General features: G+C 55.2%; 1 protein-coding gene across 2 annotated transcripts; it reads left to right on the forward strand.

Moving 5' to 3' along the window:
- Positions 1 to 8,332: 8,332 nt before the first annotated feature.
- Positions 8,333 to 12,388, forward strand: DRD1 (dopamine receptor D1). Of its 2 annotated transcripts, XR_004968195.1 has the most exons (3): positions 8,333 to 8,865; positions 8,953 to 11,121; positions 11,754 to 12,388. XR_004968195.1 is itself a non-coding variant. In XM_036312974.1 (2 exons), the coding sequence occupies exon 2, from the start codon at positions 9,367 to 9,369 to the stop codon at positions 10,714 to 10,716; it is 1,350 nt and encodes a 449-aa protein (XP_036168867.1). In that variant the 5' UTR covers positions 8,333 to 8,865; positions 8,953 to 9,366; the 3' UTR covers positions 10,717 to 12,388. The 2 variants fall into 2 exon arrangements, 1 of the variants encoding a protein (XP_036168867.1); XM_036312974.1 differs by having other exon boundaries at positions 8,953 to 12,388.
- Positions 12,389 to 12,980: the final 592 nt, after the last annotated feature.

A 12,980-nucleotide genomic window follows, 5' to 3' on the forward strand; every position in this document is an offset into this window, starting at 1 on the left:
TCCATTGACCCAGCCGCTGCCTGTGCCGGCTCGGACGGGCGCGGGGAGTGACCCAGGCCCCCTCCTGGAGCTTCCATTCCCGGGCAGACGGCACTAAGCGCGTGCACCGGGGTTTGGGGGAACGAGGAGAGCTGGGAGAGCGCACAGAGCCGGTAAGCGTGGGGCCGGCGGTGTTGAGAAGGATGCTCAAGGAGGGCTTCTCGGGGGAGAGGACAGTGGAGCAGAGACCTGAGCCAACGCAGGGAAGGAGCGTTGTCAGCCTGTGTCTGACACCTGTCTCACAGTCCTCAGGTTAAAGCTCCTGTTAAAGGAACGCCTGGTCCCCAGAGGAGACCCTGTCGGATGGGCTGTGGGCTGTGGGCTGTGGGCTGTGGGCGTCTTGTGGCCTTTCAAGTCCCTTGTCCCCCTCTCTCAGCCGAGAACACCCTGACCCCCCATTTCATCCGCCGATTGTCCGAGCTCCAGTTTCTTCAGTTAAAATGAGGCGCAGAAAGCTTCTGCCAGAGTCGGCCCCTAGATGGCAGTAAGACAAACGTTCGTTTCGTTCCCACTCTGCCTCAGTAGCTGCCATTGTTTTGGCGTGCTTCATTTCAGCACCCACGGCACCAACATGACCGGGGCCGTGTTGCAGCAAATACAGCGTTTCTCTTCTGGCTTCCCTCCGAAGCCCCGCGCTGGCCTGGCTGTGCTTTACGGTCATTTACCTCGAGTGGACTTCAGTGACCCCTGCCACTGCATCTCCTGGACCCTAATTAACCCGCTCAATCTGGCTGGTAAAGGATGACAGCGACAATATGCAGGCTGCCTTGCTTCGGTTTGTGACGGTGTCTGTCATGCCTTTAAGTCATTAGAGAAATCTGTACGGGTGGGTCCCAGCCCCACCTGAATGGAGGTGTGGAGAGCCAGCCCTGTGGCTGGTGCAGCAATGATCTCCCAGATGCAGAGCGCACCCCCCCCCCCAATCCTCCTCCCCCCCCCCCCCCCCCCAGCACACAGAGAGGCAGCTCAGAGTCAGGCAGGCCTTGAGAGACTCGTGTGCCCCCGTCTTAGTCACTGTGTGGCTTGGGACAAATCACGCCCCTCGCTGGGCCTCCATCTCTCTGAGGGTGGGTGATGGCTTGTGTGGTGGGGAAGGAAAAGTCAGTGTCCTCCTCCCCTAGGAAGTTCTCCTGGATTGACCAGTAATCAAAACAACGTAAGACAGGCCACCAGGAGAAAACGGCCCAATGCAACAGGCATCCCACGTGGGGTTCCATAGAACGGGGGCCCCAGGACCGATGGGGAAGGCGGGACCCGCGTGCCATCTTGAGCAGAAGAGAAGTGGTTTGGGACGTCAGAGGCGGGAAGGCAATGCGTGGCCATAGGGAAGCACGATTGGTACATAAATGTGTTCTGGGCCGTCTTTACCACCGGGACACAGAGAGGACTTTGGTCCAACGGGCCTTGCTCGGTCCCTCCTGTCCATCACGCCTCATTCATGTTAAACTGTAGGTAGCTATGGTGACAGCTCCCTTCCTCTAACCAAATTCCTTTTAGGCAGCTAGCGGGGAGGCCAAAGGTTCTTCTGGAATCATTTGTTTTTGTTTTTGTTTTAAAATAACCAGCTAAAATAGTCAGAATCCCAAAGATTCTGTTGGAATGGCAAGTCTATCCCCCCACACCACCCCCCAATGTCACGTCCAAGAATTAGGCAGTTCAGGTTGGTAGCTTTTCTGGTACATGGACTGTGGTGCAAGTCACCTAGGGAGATGGAGGGCGGGAAAGAACACTCGAAAGAAACCAACACAAAAACATGAGAAAACGTCAGTGTGAGCGGCCTGAGGTCCAGGGTGACCCTGGATGACACGTCAGGCACAGGTGGAAACCGGTGCGCAACATCTCCGCAGCGGCAGCCGTCCGCGCCACAGGGTGCATAGGGCGCCGCCTCTCGCCGATGGCTGCCCTGGCTCCAGGCCGGATGCCGGCGCTCAGTCACTGTCCTCTGACCAGAAGAGACCTACCCTGGCAGCTTAGGCCAGACGATGACTTGCTTGTAAGGAAAATGTGGTCTGATGTACATTTTCCTAAAGATTAGGATGGGCTTCTTTTCATGTGCTCACTGGCCACTTGTATGTCTTCCTTGGAGAAACGTCCAAGTCATTTGTCCATTGTTTTAATCTTGGTTTTTGAGCTGTAGGAGTTCTTTATAGAGTCTAGATTCAATTCCTTGTCAGAGATATGACTTGCAAACGTTTGCTCCCATTCTGTGGGTTGCCTTGACCCCACATTTTACACTTTGACGTCAGATTTACCTATTTTTTCTTTTGTTGCCTGTGCTTTTGGTGTCCCACCCAGGAAATGATCGCCGGTCCACTGTCATGAAGCTGGCTTGCTCTAGTTTCTCCTAAGAGTTTTATGGGCTTAGGTCTTGGTCCATTTTTGAATTAACTTTTATATATGGCATCACGTAAGAGTCCCACTTTATTCTTGTGCATGTAAATATGCAGATTTCCCGACATCCGTGGGAAAGAAACTCCGGTCTCCCCTTTGCCCCTCTGCGTCTCCACTCACATCAGATGCCCGAGTGACCGTCTCAACGGGCATGTGGGTCTGCATTCACCTGTGTGGTCAGGGGAGCTGAGGCCGTGATGGGCAGGTGAACAAAATCGCAGCGTCCACCGCAGCCAGGGACAGACCATAACAGTGAGCAGCCGCGGTCTGAGCGTGAGAAGTCTACCAGGTTCATTCAATTACTTACCTGTGACACCAAGCGGGAAGAGACGCAGTGAGGAGTTTGTCTCCCCCTCAGGGAAGCAAAGGAAATGGCAGTTTTAGAAACCTTCCCCAAATGATGAAGGCCGGCCTGAACAGCGCCCCCTGTGGCGGGCCTTTCGGAGGTTTCGGTACATTCCCCTGGGGGGATCCTGAGCCCCCGCATCTTTAAAGAGACCTTCCTGGACGCCGAGGTCCCTTGCATGGTTTCTAAACGGAGGACTGAGTTTATTCTGGTAAATGTTTCCTGTCTCCAACGTTATCTAAACTTTTCCCCCAAAAGGTTGTGCTCCAATTCAGCCGCACCAGCTTTTTTTGTTCCTTTGCTTGAACTTGGGGGGAGGGGAGGGTGGTGGTTCCTTTGCCAGGATGCAGCTAGAATTCCTTTTGCTGGGATTGAATCCAATGGAGTGATGACTAAAGAAATCCAAGACCTAGTAAAAAATATATATATAAGGCAGTAATCAGTTTAAAGGAAGGGATAGCAGCGTATAACGTTTGCTACAATGCCCAGTAGCCTCAGGTAGGAACACAGAGGGAGCAATTAAAATGCTGCTCGTCTCTGCTAATCCCCCTTTACAAGGTGTTTCTGAAGATCAGAGACCCATAGCCGTGACTTAACAAGCCGTGCCCCTAGCGTGTGCTGGGATGATGCTTGGGAGGCGGCAGCAGGACCGAGTGAGAGACGTTGAGACCTGGGTTAGAACAGCAGTTGTGAGAACAAAGGAAAAGGGGGCAGATGTCTCCATGAACCACAGAAGAACAGGTAGGAGTGTATGACTTTGAATGGGGGGCTGGGGGGCAGGACCGTTGGTAGGTGAGTGATTTAATAAGCTAGGGAACCTGCACACGAGGCTTACCTTGGGTCTGCGAAGCGACTAGATCTTAACCCCCACCCGCCAGAGTCTCGAAGGTTAATTGAGGTGCCAAGGGGGTTCAGTCACGGGTTCCATCCAGATGGTCTCCACGGCACAGTGCTCTCTCAGGGCTGCCACCTTGAACCGGGCTCCTGTGGTGGGAATGGTGGGCAGAACATGCATTCCAAGGATGGGGAGGGGGTGAGGAGCCTCTGGTTGCCCAGGGCCAGCTCAGGGGCCAACCAGGGGTCACCCCTCTCGGGGACCTTCTCCAACAACGCTTAGATTCACAATGATTATGTTGTAACCTAATCAATGGCACAGGTAGGCTGGGGAGCCAGCCGGCCTGCCTCATGGGTCTTTCTGTGAATTGAAGGAAACTCTCTGGTGCCTCAATAATAGTTGTCTCATGGGCCCAGCAGACAAATGAGCAGCGTTGTTTCTACAGAACATTGACTTACAGCCCCGAGAGCCTGCTCCAGCCTCTTCTCGGCAAAGCCCTCCCCAGGCGGCGTGCTTTCTGCAAAAGGCTCACAGAGGACTCGCCAAGGCACTTCGGCCGACGCTGTAGCTCTGCAGGCGAAGCACTGTGAGAACCAGCCCCTCGCTTAGCTTAGCTTAGTTATGAGTTTGCTAGTGAGAGCGCTCTCTCTCTCTCTCTCTCTCTCTCTCTCTCTCTCTCTCTCTCTCTCTTCCCAACAAAATTAAAACTCCTCGCACCCCTGTATTGTGCTGTGTGAAAGGTATTTCTCTGCTAGCACTGGAATACAAGCTCTGTAAGGACAGGCGGGTGGGCTTTGTTCAGGGGTATATTCCCAGCACCTAGGAAAGTACTGGCCAATGGGTAGGTATTTAGTATTTCTTCTCACTATTTAAATCTTTTTCCAGGATAATTGACTGTTTAAAGAAAAATTATCACAATGTAGTGTGGGGTTTATGTCATGTGTCGAAGTGGACTGTATGACAACAGTGTAAAGATTGGGAGGGAAGACGCAGAGGAATAGCATTGTAGGGTCCCTAATACTTCAGGAAATGATATATGATAGCCCTTGAGATGGGCTGAGAAGAAGGTGTATAAGATGTAGGTATAGGAAATGTCTGTATCCTAAATTGATATATAACATATCATATATCTATCCATCATATAAGATATATACAGTATATCTGTATTATATGTCTTAGCAAATGTATGATGTGAACCCCATAGCAACCATGAAAATAACAAAACACAAAATAATGTAAAATAAGGCAATAAAGGAGACAGAATGGAATCTTAAGCCTAGAGAAGACAGAAAAAGAGGAAAAGGGAGAAGAACCAAGTTCAGATGCAACAATAGAAGACACGCCACGGCCCTGGCTGGGTGGCTCAGTAGGTTGGAGCGCCGTCTGTACACAGGAAGGTGGTGGGTTCGATTCCCTGTAAAGATCAATCTTTACATGTTTAATAGTGTTGATGTTTGAATTGCATAGTAACGGTAGGAGAAGGAAGACGGCCTGGGAGAGGGGATGTCAGAGAAGCTGTATTTATGGTCTAAAACATTATCATCCTAATTACTTAGTCAAGGTCAGCCAAGCTGACCTTTCTCAGACATTACAAGCTGTTGTTTTTGGTGTAAAATCAGCTTTAATAATGCTAAACCTCCCAAGTAAAAGGCATTTGTCATACTCGACAGTGCAGTTGCTTTATTTATTATGAGATTAAGCTCCCCCCACCCCACCCCACGGAGCACACCTTCTGTATTCATTTATTTTACAAGCTCAAGTAAACATTTGTTGAAAAGCATCATTTTAACTTCCCTCCCTGCGGTGCGAACATCACAGGGCAGCTTAAAGACGTGCCGATTTGGGAGACAAAGGCGCTTTTGTGTGGGATTTACACTCCAGCAGCATCTAATTCTAATACCTGCTTGCGTTTATATTCACATTCCTTATGTTTGGGGGGGGGGGGTGATTTTGGCAGAACAAAACCAAGGCCTTCTGTTCCAGTGGCTTCCAGAGGAAGAACCAAACAACCAACCAAACAAAACAGGAAGAAACCCAAACCTCTAGCCACACTGAAAGGCCATCTGAAAGTCACTCTGTGCCAAGTGACAAACCACGGGGATTTAAGCGACATTGTACCTTCCCCGTTCCCTCAGCAACAATGTTCAAAACTCAGTGACCTCAGTCTGCCCGAGGGGGAGCACAGGTGTCTGTCTGAGCACCGTGAGAGGTTGGCCCGCGTGCTGGTTTTCCTGGTGGCAGGAAGCAGCCCCCTTAGGTGCTCCCCGGGCTCCCTCCTACTCCTGGGTCTGGGGCCTCTGTGAGCTGTGAGTAAAGACGAAAAGGGCAGAAATTCCCTCGTGAGCGCGAGCTGCCTCTCGAGCACCAGACGCGTGACATGTGTCGATCTGATGGCCTGTGCCTGTCAGGCGCACTAGCTGAGAGAAGACAGGGCCGGTGAGGGTTAGTTTGGGGAGAACTTAGGGGAATTTTCAAGCCAAGGAAGAGAGACTCCTTTGCAGCAGCTGCTGAGCTGGAGAGAAATGAAGATATGAAGACGTACACTGCGAGTGTCTTTTGTTCCCAACAAGGTTTTGCTTCATATTTAAATTCAATGTCAAAGACATTTAGGCTGTTCAGCTGGTGTTTCATTGAATGTGATGGCACCTGAGACCAGACCAGTGGCCACTGGGCTTTATGTAGACGGGCCCCTGGCTGGGCTCTGCCTGTGGTCGGGGTCCTTGTTTCATCTGAAGGGCCGTGGGCATTGCCAGGGTTATGGCTCTGGGGGCACTCTGAGGGCACTTGTCACAGCTGTCACTAGACAGACATTTTACCCTTCAGACTGGCCTCCTCCTGACCTCCGGCCCCTGTACCTCACTCTCGGCAGCGTGTTCTCTGGGGGTTTCTTCTCACCCTTTCCTGCCTCCCCATTAATGCTGACTGCCCCTCCCTGTGCGTTTGTGGGGGGTGCAGTGCTAACAGTGCAGGTGCCGCAGGTAGAAGGTGGGAGATCAACGTTCAGGCCCACGTGACTGGGGCCAGAGCATGAGAGATTCATGCTGGTTAGTCAAAGGGAGAGAAAGAGAAAGTGACATCGAGGCTCTGGGAGTGTGACACTGCGCCTGGCTTATGGCTCTACCAGAATGTGGTTCTTTAGGCAGAAATCGTTTCTGCGACCAGGACTCAGGGCCCGCGGTGCCACTGAGTGACGTGAGGCCAGAGCTGGGAGCAGGCACAGGAGGTCAGTGTCGGTCCTGCAGCCCTTCCTTTGAGCCCACGTGCAGTTGGGAGTGGGTCATGGGCAGAAGCCTCATTTCGGGGTGCAAGGTTCTCACAGAGGTGAAGCTGTGCGTCTGCACGGCCCCCGGGTTCCTGCCAGGAGGGCTGGCCAGGCCTCTCTTGGTGCGGAGCCCTCTGCAAGCACTGTCCCACTGAATACTCATCACAGCCCTGTCACGTTGTCTCTGTTTTACAGAGGAGACCCCGCTGGGAGAGGAGAGAGGAAACGGGCAGCGGAGGATGGAGACAAGGAAACCCTGTGCTTCCTCCCCACCCCAGGAAGGCACAGAAAGCACAGGGATGGTGCCATTTAGGCACAATTAGTGCCCGTCTGACCTTCCAGGCGTAGCCCAGGGCAGCTGGGGAAGGTGCAGGGGCGCCCTTGTCCGCCAGGCCTCTGTGCCCCCCCCCCCCCCCCGCCCCGCTTGCCCTTCCCTCGTCTCAGCCCGGGGTCCTTACTTAGGTCTCTGGCTTCTGCTAGAGCTGCAGCCCCAGGTAGGCAGGTCAGTGGGAAGCACACGCAGGCGGTAGTCAGCTACTTCCTGCACCTCTGAACCTTTCTGCTGGGCCAAGGGGCTGTGTTAAGGGGCGAATGGCAGAAGGTGTGTGCCCGGGCACGAAGGCTGCTCTGTAAGTGCCACTTTCTCTGGTCTCTGAGAGCCTGGCAGCCTCTCACCCCGTCACCCCTGCTCCTGGCAGGTCCTGAGGGGTCGGGGAAATATATAGGTTCAATGAAGGCAGTGCCAGCAACAGAACTTTCGCCCTCGTCTGTTAAGGTGTTTTAAGCAGAGGAGTCTCCCTGCGCAGGTTCCGGCATCAGGGACAGGGCGGAGTGGGTCCCCCTGGATGCTGGAGCCCGCGGGGAGGCCTGTCCTGGCAGGGCCAAGTGGGGTTCGGCAAGCCGCAGCCGCCGGCAGAGGGCGCCCGGGCCCGCTGAGCGCGTGGCGCTGGGCTTGGGGCGCTCTCCTGTCGGGAGGGCTCAGGGCACGGGCTGCAGTCCGGGTTGGTGGCGTGGACCGCAGCCCTGGAACCGCGCGACCCGGGCGGGAGGTGAAGCGAGCGCACTCGGGGCGCCACGGAGCGCGCGGGCCAGGTGAGCCGGGGCTCGGAACCCTGACGGCGCGGTGAGTACAGCCCGCGGGGACGTCTCCCAGGGTGGGGGCTCCGGAGGCAGCGCAGATCTGACGGGGGCGGGCGGGGGCGCAGGGGGTTGGTGTGGGGGGGGGGGAGCGGGCAGGGTCCCCGCTCGCGTTGGTCCTGGGGGGAGGGCTTGGGCTCAGCCCAAAGGGGCTCCGATGACGGCGAGCTGTGGTCCCCTCCACACGCATTTACTTTGGGTTCTGGCAGCCAGATGCGTCTTGAGGGTCCTGTCATGTGTTGTCCGAGGGTCTGGGGGCCCTGGGGTTGGGGTTGGGGGTAACCCGGGGCGGTCCAGTGCTCACCTGAGCGCCCCTCACTCCTTTCGCCCGCATCCTGGGGAACCACGTGGGGCTGCTGCCCGCCACTGCCTGTCAAGCGAAGCCCGCCCCCAGGGCAGGGGAGGGGCCGCGGGCGGGAGCGGTGGGCTGTGCCCGGGGGAACCAGCCGGCCCGCTGGGTGCCAACTCTGCTGGCTCTCTGCCTCGCGTTCCCGCGGGCTCCTGGGAGGTGGTGGCCAGCGCCCCGGGGGGCAGCGCGGGGCCCTGCCCTGAGGGGCCAGAGGTCGCCCAAGGGGCACCTGGCATTTGGCTGGGGGAAGGAGCGGAAAGTAAGCAAAGGGGAGAAGCTGCCAAGTGACTAATCCTGGAGATGCCGTTTCCCGAGGCGCTGCCAAGCGCCCCAGAGCCCTGCCCCCGGATCTCATCCGCCTCGACCCATCCCCAGCCCTTTGGGGCAGAGGAGCAGCGCGGGCTCTAAACCCCGGGACGATTTCTGCGACTGGGGCCCGACCAGGGGTGCGGGGCTCGTCTCCTGGGCGTCCTGGAGCTGCGCTCTCCAAACCTCCCCCAGGCGAGGTAGGTGGCTGGCACATCGGACTGGGCTTGCCCTGTAAAGGTGTGACCTGCTCAAGTCTTGGCATCTTTGCTTTCTCTGCTTTTCAGGGCGTTTGGGGAGCTGCGCGGAGCCAGGGGTTCGGAGGAGCCAGGCATGTATTTTCAGCTGTGCCTCAGCCCCGAAATGTGACTGTAATTGACTAGCTCGGGAGAGGCCCCCAGGCTCTGGATGGAAAGCGTAGGATACGCTCAAAGCCACCGCTTTCCATGGGAATTGAAGGGCCAGCTGGTGGCAATGACAGTGACCTGGAGCGAGGGGGTCAGCAGACAGCCGTAGAGAGCAAGCGGCTCCTTCCAAGGGGGTGACTCGGGGGCCGGGGGCAGGCTCCTGCCACTCCGTGGTGCAGCCCTCACAGAGAACGCCAGTGAGGTCCTGCACCCAGGGCAGCAAGGGGCCGCCTGACCCCTAACCCCTGAACCCTGCTTAGGAGCCTGAGGGACATCAGAGCACCCCCCCAGAAGATGAGGACTCTGAACACCTCCACCGCCTCCACCATGGACAGGGCCGGGCTGGTGGTGCAGAGGGACTTCTCCTTCCGCGTCCTCACCGCCTGTTTCCTGTCGCTGCTCATCCTGTCCACCCTCCTGGGGAACACGCTGGTCTGTGCCGCCGTCATCAGGTTCCGGCACCTGCGGTCCAAGGTGACCAACTTCTTCGTCATCTCCCTGGCCGTATCGGACCTCCTGGTGGCCGTCCTGGTCATGCCCTGGAAAGCGGTGGCCGAGATCGCCGGCTTCTGGCCCTTTGGGTCCTTCTGTAACATCTGGGTGGCCTTCGACATCATGTGCTCCACGGCGTCCATCCTCAACCTCTGCGTGATCAGCGTGGACAGGTACTGGGCCATCTCCAGCCCCTTCCGCTATGAGAGGAAGATGACCCCCAAGGCGGCCTTCATTCTGATCAGCGTGGCGTGGACCTTGTCTGTGCTCATCTCCTTCATCCCCGTGCAGCTCAGCTGGCACAAGGCGAAGCCCTCCGGTCTCTCCGAGGGCAACGCCACGTCCCCGGGTGAGACCATAGACAACTGTGACTCCAGCCTGAGCAGGACCTATGCCATTTCCTCCTCCCTGATAAGCTTCTACATCCCCGTGGCCATCATGATTGTCACCTACACCAGGATCTACAGGATCGCCCAGAAGCAAATCCGGCGCATCTCGGCCTTGGAGAGGGCGGCGGTCCACGCCAAGAATTGCCAGACCGCGACGGGCAACGGGAAGCCCGTGGAGTGTGCCCAGCCCGAGAGCTCCTTCAAGACGTCCTTCAAGAGGGAGACGAAGGTCCTGAAGACGCTGTCGGTGATCATGGGGGTGTTTGTGTGCTGCTGGCTGCCCTTCTTCATCCTGAACTGCGTGGCGCCCTTCTGCGGGGCCGGGGAGACCCAGCCCTTCTGCGTCGACGCCATCACCTTCGACGTGTTCGTGTGGTTTGGGTGGGCTAATTCCTCCTTGAACCCCATCATTTACGCCTTTAATGCTGATTTCCGGAAGGCATTTTCAACCCTCCTGGGATGCTACAGACTCTGCCCTGCGACCAATAATGCCATAGAGACGGTGAGCATCAACAACAACGGGGGCGCGGTCTTCTCCAGCCAGCACGAGCCGCGAGGCTCCATCTCCAAGGACTGCCACCTGGTGTACCTGATCCCACATGCCGTGGGCTCCTCCGAGGACCCGAAGAAGGAGGAGGCCGGCGGAACAGCCAAGCCCCCGGAACGGCTGTCCCCGGCCCTGTCTGTCATCTTGGACTATGACACGGATGTCTCCCTAGGAAAGATCCAGCCCGTCACACAAAATGGACAGCACCCAACCTGACCTCCGAGGGGACTCCTGCCAGCCATGCTCACCCCCAAAGCGACAGGGGGTCTCTGGGGCTTGCTGTGAGACTCGGGGTGTCAGGCGAGCCTTCCTCTGCTGCTTTTCCTCCAACACAACTAACTCTGTTTAAACATACATCCCGGTGTGTTTTCTGTGTTCTTCCCGGCGAATCAAAGAGCCACACATGTTGAGGCGAGGGCTCACAAGGGACGTGTCTTTGGCTCCAAACTTCTTTTTAGAAACAGATTCTTTATCGTAGGACTCAAAAATAAGGCAAAGAGTCCACAGTGAGCCGCTTCACTTAGCAATCAAACCTTTCTGGGAAGGCAGTGAGGAGGGTTGAGTGGGCCGCGTGCTAACAGGTGCTAACGGTGGTCGGAGCACAGCTCTCCTAGCGTGAAGGTAGGTGCTTGCCTTCCTCAGTGATTCCTGCAAAATAATTGAGCCTTAGAGTGCGACTGCGATTGTTCTTTTTTGTTGTTGTTGGTTTTATTTTCAGAACTGAGAGATGCTTTGTGGATATTGGTTTTATTTATTTATTGTACCATATGGATATTTTAAACTTATTATAATAAATCTATATTTATCATATTTTAACAGGACACACGAATGAGTTATCTGAGACCTTCCAATCACATTTTTGTCCCCTTAACTAGCACTTTATAAGCCAAGGGAACAAACACGCGGGCTCTCTGAGAGCCTCAGTGCCCGTGTGTCACTCCCAGCAGCACAGCCGAGACCGATAGCGGGGACCTTGTGCCGGCTCCGTAAAACGCACGGGCATAAGTAAAGACGAGGTGAGAGCTGACAGATGCTGGGAACGTTTGTCCCCCAGACATTGTGAGAAACTTCAGAAAGCGTAGCTACCACTGTATTCAGAACCTTTTAAGCGGCCGAGACCTGCAGTTCTGTAAATACCTTTTCAAAAGCCAGCATAAGAAGCCAGCTCGAACTGTATCATCTTAGTGGTAATACAGAGCACATGCCACTTTCTACTTCTGTAAAATAACCGGCCCTCTCGTGTCTTCTCTCAGCCCACGTGTCAGAGAGCTTTTCTGAGCCAGACAGGGCCTGTCCTGGCTCCGTGTGCCGTGCGGACGGCGGGTCTCCTCGCTCCCACGCCCGGCAGCCGCCCCCGTGGACAGAGGGCGCATCCCGCCCCTCCTCTCACCAGGACAGACCACGGCTGCTTCTGTAGTGCTTTCATCTGCATTTGAATCGCTTTTTTAAAAGTCTAAATGTTAATGGTATCCTAACAACTAGTGCCTCATGATCACTCTCCGGTAAGACACTGCTTTTGGAAAAAAACAGGAGACCCTGCTCTCTGGGCGCGTCAAGCATCCCAGAGCCACCAGTATCTCTTTTGACGAACGCGAGCCCTCCCTCCGTGCTCTGGGTCACGCTCCTCTGTCACCAGCAGGACTGTGCGACACCTCCTGGTCACCCTCGCGAGATGCTGGTCCACGCGGGGCATGTCGAGGGAATTTCTGTGCAGCGTTGACAGCGTTTCCTGGTGGGTAAGCCATGGACTTGCCGTGCAGGTGAAGCGGGAGCGGGGAGCACGCTGCTGGCCGTGACCTCCCGCGGCAGGTCCGTGTGACGTGTGCATTGTGGATGTTTCCTACCTGGACTGCTGTATGCTTTCTTACATCTAATAAAACTATTTTGTGAACTCACATCAGCCCCGAATGAGCCGTGTGCATTTGTTAAATGTGCTTTAGAGACAAAAACGTGTCAGCCCCGCGAGTAAGGAAACGTAGGCATGTTCAAGGCTCTGCCACTTTTCTTCATTTTAATGCCTGTCACGGTGGCCTGGCAGCATTTAAGCAGGAGATGTCTTTGATTCGGGCTGCATACTCTTGTTTCCTTCTGCCTTAAGGACTTTTCTTTTTCTTTTCTTTTCTTTCTTTCTTAAAGAAACCCTTTCTTATTAGAGGAATTACTCTACTTTTCATTTCACAGATTTGAACGATTCCTAAAAACCTCTGCTTTTGCCTTCAAAGTGCCCAGGGACTTTAGCCGATGGAAACATCACAGAGAAGGCGGTGGCTGCTGTCGGCTTGGCTTGGACTCTTACCTGATGATAGCCACAGTGTGTATAGTGTTTGTTTTAAGAATAAATAGAACAGGAGGGTTTTTTGTTTTTTGGTTTTTTTTCCTGGAGAAAATGTACCGGTTGTAATGCTGGGCTTAGCAAATGTCTTATTGAGCACCCCCTCCACCCTGCCCAACCTGTTTAGTTAATGTGTAGCCCCTCCCCC

The sequence above is a fragment of the Myotis myotis genome, unplaced genomic scaffold (genome assembly GCF_014108235.1).
Source record: "Myotis myotis isolate mMyoMyo1 unplaced genomic scaffold, mMyoMyo1.p scaffold_m19_p_6, whole genome shotgun sequence".
NCBI lineage: Eukaryota > Metazoa > Chordata > Mammalia > Chiroptera > Vespertilionidae > Myotis > Myotis myotis.